The sequence below is a fragment of the Brassica napus genome, chromosome A2, assembly GCF_020379485.1.
Source record: "Brassica napus cultivar Da-Ae chromosome A2, Da-Ae, whole genome shotgun sequence".
In the NCBI taxonomy this organism is placed as follows: Eukaryota; Viridiplantae; Streptophyta; class Magnoliopsida; order Brassicales; family Brassicaceae; genus Brassica; species Brassica napus.
Window position 1 is genome coordinate 17,384,630 of NC_063435.1, and position 5,988 is coordinate 17,390,617.

The following is a 5,988-nucleotide window of genomic DNA, read 5'->3' on the forward strand; positions in this document are numbered from 1 at the left end:
AACTCTGCTGTGTGAACAAATCTAGCCTTTTTAAGAAAGTCAGACACCATTGTAACAGTAGATTTTTTTTCTATACAAATTTTATAAACAGACTTATTACTCGGCAGATTTTATTTTTTGAAAAACAAATCTGCCGTCGATAAATAATAAGGATATTTTGGTAATATTTTTTTTGTTATAACTATGTTCAAGGGTAATTTAGACCAGAAAAATATTATAATAATTTTCAAAACATATGAATCATTTTAGTAATTACACAACTAATTTGAGTCATTCTAGTAAACTTCTCTTTAAAAAACAGTTTGAATTGAAAGTATATATAATATTCTAGCATCCTCAAACTAGGGTTACTGTGAATCCAAATTTTTGACAAGAGAAATGTCAATTCAATCCCCTTGTTTCCCGGTGGTAAATGGCAATCTCCGCCTTGCTATTGCGTCGTTTCCGTCATCAACGTTACGTTCTGGTCAGCGAATATCAGGAAACGGGGCCTGGATTCCCAAAAGAGGAAGAGTTTATGTGAAATCAGAGGCCAATACTGATGAAGAAACTTCGTCTAGTTCTAGTGAAAGCACTACGAGCGGCAATGCATCTATCTTCTCATCTGTTCTCTGTCCGTTGCTTAAACTCTTCTCTGTGAGTTCTCCCTTCAAACTTTCTGCTCATCAAAGTGTCTCCTTTTCTGTTCTCACGATACGCTCTCTGTTCTTTTCCCTCGACTGTTGTTTCCAGGGAGGTGATCCTTCTCAGCAACGTAATCATGCTCTTGAGGTTACTCCATCAACCCTCTTCATGTATCAAAATGTCTGTTTGAGAAGTAAGATTTGACATGATACCACTCAAATTACCCTAAGGAGTGTTACTCTCATCAAAAGAGGTTCAGATGTAGTACTTAGGGATCGAATCCACAAGGAGCTAGGGAACAATTAAATCTAGTGTTTATTAAGTCTAAAGGTTGTAAATGTTTAAATGAAATAGCAATAGCAACAAGCGAGTAAATATAAATGTAACTTGGTTGGAAATGATATTAGATGCAGGGCCACTATTCAGGTGTTGGAGATTATAATACCTATAGATGCCTAACTGTTGCATGCATGATATATTAGAGCTCATTCGCTTTACTCAGTGATCAGCTGTCGCTTGTACCACTGGTTAACAGACTAGATCTCGTGCCTCAACGGTTAGTATGCAGACAACGAGAGACTGTCGATCGATAGTCTATTAAGACGTCGACCGATACACCTTTGCCAACGTCGATCGATTGTCAGTTGAGGACATCGATCGACGGGTTCTAGCCAGGCCTATGCGCGAGTATGAAATGTCCTACTAAGATTCTAAATTGGCGGTTAGCCCTCTCTAGCAATCCTAATATGATAGATAGATGTCAGGATGGGATAACAAGGGTGCTTGAATATGCAATCCTATAATAAAGTTCTAGTTAGCAAGGCTAAAACAAGCAATTAATACAAATCTATCATGAATATCACAACAAGGCAGATCTATAGTTTGGGGCTAATCCCACAAACCTATCTGAACCCTGGATCTAACAGTTGAACTACTTAGACATAGCAAAGCGATTCATATCAATAGAGAAATAGAAACTCATATAATAGATGAAAAAAATAGAAACAAGGAGTTCCAATCACAAGTGATCTTCTCTCCCAAATGAAACTTGTAACAAAACTAGGTCTAGAAAAAGCTCTGTTCTTCTGCCGTCAAAACACTTAGGCAGTATATATTCTACTAGGTTAAAAACTCGTCAGGGCATTTTGGTAATTTGGCTTGGCCTTGGTTTTTAAGTCTGCTGAATCCAAAATGTCGCGTCTGGTGTCTCGACATCGATCGATGGTACTTGTGTACATCGATCGATATTAATCTTCATCTGTCGAGGCATTTCCTGATATCGATCGTCAGCATTGATGCGCATCGATCGATTATTCTTCCTCTCGTCGACCTCTAAGTGGTCAGCTCGGGTGAAATGTCTTTTAAGCTCCAAAATGCTCCAAAGTCATAGCTTTACTCCGAAATGCACCTGAACCTGAAAACATACCTAGAAGAGTAGAAAAAATAGATATATATATATAGTAAAATACTTATATACCATGGATAAAAAATGGGTCAAATCCAAGGTATATCAGTTCTCTCTGCCTCAACCTTGAGCAAAGAACAATCCAAAGTAGCATACTTTAACAACTACAAATCCCACTACAATCCAACAATGTTACGAGATGAAGATAAGTATAAAGAAGTGAGAGGAGGGGGAACAGAGACCTTGGTCTGTGGCACTTCGGTGATGGAACAAAAGAGCGACCTCCAGTCACCTTGTCTCGTCAGGCCTCTTGTGCTTCCTCCAACTTCCTTTACCAAAATAAAAAACAAATCAAAATCAGATTCAAAGGAGAGAAAGAGAGAGGGAGAGAGCATTACAAGAGTGGAAAAGAAGAAGAGAATCAGATTGTGGAGAGAGAGAGAGAGAGAGAGAGAGAGAGAGAGAGAGAGAGAGAGAGAGAGAGAGAGAGAGAGAGAGAGAGAGAGAGAGAGAGAGAGAGAGAGAGATGGCGGATGGTGGTGGTGACGATGGCGGATGGGAAAGATGGCAATGGTGGTGGTGACGAGTGAATGAGCGGTGTCGGTGGTGACGAGTGAATGAGCGGTGGTGGTGGTGACGAGCGGAAGGAGAGATGGTGGTGGTGGTGAGGAGGTCAAACGTGATGGATTGGACGAGAAGAGGCGTCAGAGAGAGAGAGATTTGTGTGATAGGTTAAGAAAGTAGAAGATAATCAAACGATAGACTTGTATGATGTGAATTGTTATTACTGATGTGGATTTAGTGTTTAAAAATAGTTTTAGTTAAAAAAAATTAATCAAAGGTCTTTATTATCATTTATTAGGAATATTCAAACATTCTAGTAATTTTAAAAAGATGTATAACACTCTAGTAATTTTTTCAATATAAATCTATTTGGTGTAAAAAAAACGACTTTTATCTTTTTTCCAGAATAAATTAAATAATTAAAAAAACAGTTTGAATTGGAAGTATATAGAATAGTGTGGTTCAGTTTGACGGGCATCCTCAAACTAGGGTTACTGTGAATCCAAATTTTTAACAAGAGAAATGTCAATTCAATCCCCTTGTTTCCCGGTGGTAAATGGCAATCTCCGCCTTCCTATTGCGTCGTTTCCGTCATCAACGTTACGTTCTGGTCAGCGAATATCAGGAAACGGGGCCTGGATTCCCAAAAGAGGAAGAGTTTATGTGAAATCAGAGGCCAATACTGATGAAGAAACTTCGTCTACGAGCGGCAATGCATCTAGCTTCTTGTCTGTTCTCTGTCCGTTGCTTAAACTCTTCTCTGTGAGTTCTCCCTCCAAACTTTCTGCTCATCAAAGTGTCTCCTTTTCTGTTCTCATGATACGCTCTCTGTTCTTTTCCCTCGACTGTTGTTTCCAGGGAGGTGATCCTTCTCAGAAACGTAATCATGCTCTTGAGGTTACTCCAACAACCCTCTTCATGTATCAAAATGTCTGTTTGAGAAGTAAGATAGAGTTTACTGGCTCTGTTAAGCCTTTTTGGTTATGATATACGAGGAGCCACAGAGTTTTTCTCAACTTGTTGAGTGGCCCTGTTTTAATATGGTTATGGACAGTATTTGTCAGCAATGATTTACATGAAAAGAAGCTCTTCTTCATAATGGTTGGCATGTATTCAGGTCGCAACTTCTTCTTTAGCATCTATTGCAAGACTTCCATGGGGATCTCGAGTATCATCCATGAGTACAGATGTTTCTTCTAGTCCACCTTTGCGATTGCAGCTTTTTGAATTTGGTATGTTAAATACAAAAACGAAATAGAATTAGTGGAAACTGGAAAGTTAGTTATATACTGTGACAGTTTATTGGGGTTTTTTTTTTTTTTTTTTGACACCAGAGGCATGTCCGTTTTGCCGTAGGGTGCGCGAAGCCATGACTGAGCTAGACCTCTCTGTAGAAGTAAGAACTGGAACATCTTTTCCCTGATAAATAGCGTATTAAGCAGTTCATCCTGATACTTGTTGGTCTTCAGGTTTATCCTTGTCCTAAAGGATCTGTAAGACACAGGGAACTGGTTAGAAGATCCGGTGGACAAGAGATGTACTTTTACCTTCATTTGCTTTCTTTGTCATCCTTACACAACTATTTCCCTAATAAAGGTCAATTCTGTGAATGAAAGGTTTCCGTTCCTCATTGACCCCAATACCGATACTTCAATGTATGAGAGTGGTAAGTTTTGAGTTCCAGCATTATTAGCCTCTTGTCCTCTTCTCTGGATATCTTCACATTGGTTCTCTTTTGTTTTCTAATTAATAGGTGACATCGTAAAGTACCTATTTAATCAATATGGAAATGGGAGAGGCCCTTCCACAGGACTTCTGGAAAGGTGAGCATCGCCAGACTCTGCTATTCTATTTGGTCAAGCTATTATTGTCTCTAGCTCCTAGCTTGAACGCTTCTGTACATTAGTTATAATTTTTCGTGGTATTACTAACTTTTCTAGACTTGTCCAGCACCTTGTTCACAGGATGGATGCCAACACTTCTCCGAGCAGGTAGAGGCATGTCATTATGGGACAAGGCTTCAACAGATCCACCACCTCAAATGCTCGAGCTCTTCTCTTACGAAAACAACTCGGTATTATGCTTTTTCCTTTTCATTTCTTGTATCCAAGTTTTTTCTTATGATTAGTCTTAATGATGCATACCTTTCTTTACTACAGTATCGCTAGTATTTATAAATCTGGGTTTTAATTCATTCACTCTTTTTCCCTTTCAGTATGCGCGGTTGGTGCGTGAAGCACTCTGTGAGTTGGAGCTCCCCTATGTATTACACAACATTGGAGAAGGGTCCACGCGAATGAGATCACTCCTAAATGTTTCGGGATCCGATAAGGTTTGTTTCGAGTTTCGCTTCTTTGTATACATAGTCTAAACTCTTACTAATCACTTATCTGGCTGTTGCTTGTTATGAATCATAGGTTCCATTTTTGGTTGATCCAAACACTGGTGTCCAGTTAGGTGATTACCAGAAGATTCTGGCTTACCTCTTCAAGACTTATTCTTCACCAGCATCTGCATAGTGAATAATCTTACATATACACCATTATCCTCAACTTGAGGACCCCAAAGCAAGGTACAAGCTTTTAACACCACATGTTTTGATAATATCATGGAAGAACAATGGTCATTCTTGGGGAATTAAAAATAATATCCGAACTTTTTGAACAAATGATGGGTCGGTACTCGGTATCTGGATGAAGAACTTAAGAGACAATTAATGGCGTTTCCAGGGATCTTTTTATAGAAAGTTCGATCTATAATGTATAGAAGTCTCCGAAATAGACTAAAAACTCATTTGTTCTGTAACAATGCAGGATCAGGACGCATGGTAACACAAAGGTCCGTTTCTTATTTAAGGTATCTTTGGTGTATATAATAATAGTGCCAATATTGGTAAATATTGTATATCAAGACTAAACAACTGTCTTGTTTTGTGTTTGGGGATCAGATTCTTCTCTTTCAAGCATCAGTTTGATAACATGAGCTACCCATTAAGTTTCACATCTTATCTATTTTATTAAAATAAAATCACTATTTTTATTTACCATAAAAATTCATATTAGGTCGATCTAATTAGTTACTACACTTATTTGATTACTAGGTGATTTTACTGTGATCATGCACGGATGTAAATATTTATAAAGTAAAAATATTATAATAATTGATTTCTATTTATTTTTAATTTTAAATTAATTTATAATTTTTGTGCATAATTTATATTAATAATATTATATTACTTTAGTTAGATATATTATTTTAGATATGTTATATTTAGTTTTTTTACAGTCGATTTAGTTATCATTTAAGTATATTTGATTGCATCTATTTTTTTCTGAATTCAACTATTAAATGTTTTATTTTAAATATATTAAAATTTTTTCATTAATTTTCTTATT

At 37.2% G+C, this 5,988-nt stretch overlaps 1 protein-coding gene across 2 annotated transcripts; it reads left to right on the forward strand.

The window, feature by feature from the left end:
• The first annotated feature begins 363 nt into the window (after window positions 1-363).
• On the forward strand, window positions 364-5,593 carry BNAA02G23580D. 2 transcript variants are annotated; one of them, XM_048758592.1, is made up of 11 exons: window positions 364-636; window positions 733-771; window positions 3,711-3,825; window positions 3,928-3,989; window positions 4,063-4,130; window positions 4,210-4,259; window positions 4,347-4,416; window positions 4,544-4,667; window positions 4,809-4,925; window positions 5,011-5,165; window positions 5,407-5,593. In XM_048758592.1, the coding sequence occupies exons 1-10, from the start codon at window positions 379-381 to the stop codon at window positions 5,110-5,112; spliced, it is 1,005 nt and encodes a 334-aa protein (XP_048614549.1). In that variant the 5' UTR covers window positions 364-378; the 3' UTR covers window positions 5,113-5,165; window positions 5,407-5,593. The 2 variants fall into 2 exon arrangements, with proteins under 2 accessions (XP_048614549.1, XP_013748619.1); XM_013893165.3 differs by lacking the exons at window positions 364-636; window positions 733-771 and adding exons at window positions 3,055-3,355; window positions 3,452-3,490.
• Window positions 5,594-5,988: the final 395 nt, after the last annotated feature.

Bases quoted from the DNA above. Each gene is read 5' to 3' on its own strand.
- BNAA02G23580D (XM_048758592.1), top strand. From the start codon at position 379: ATGTCAATTCAATCCCCTTGTTTCCCGGTGGTAAATGGCAATCTCCGC. The intron at 637-732 runs GTGAGTTCTCCC...TGTTGTTTCCAG, and splicing joins CGTTGCTTAAACTCTTCTCT to GGAGGTGATCCTTCTCAGCA. The intron at 4,131-4,209 runs GTACTTTTACCT...TGTGAATGAAAG, and splicing joins AGATCCGGTGGACAAGAGAT to GTTTCCGTTCCTCATTGACC.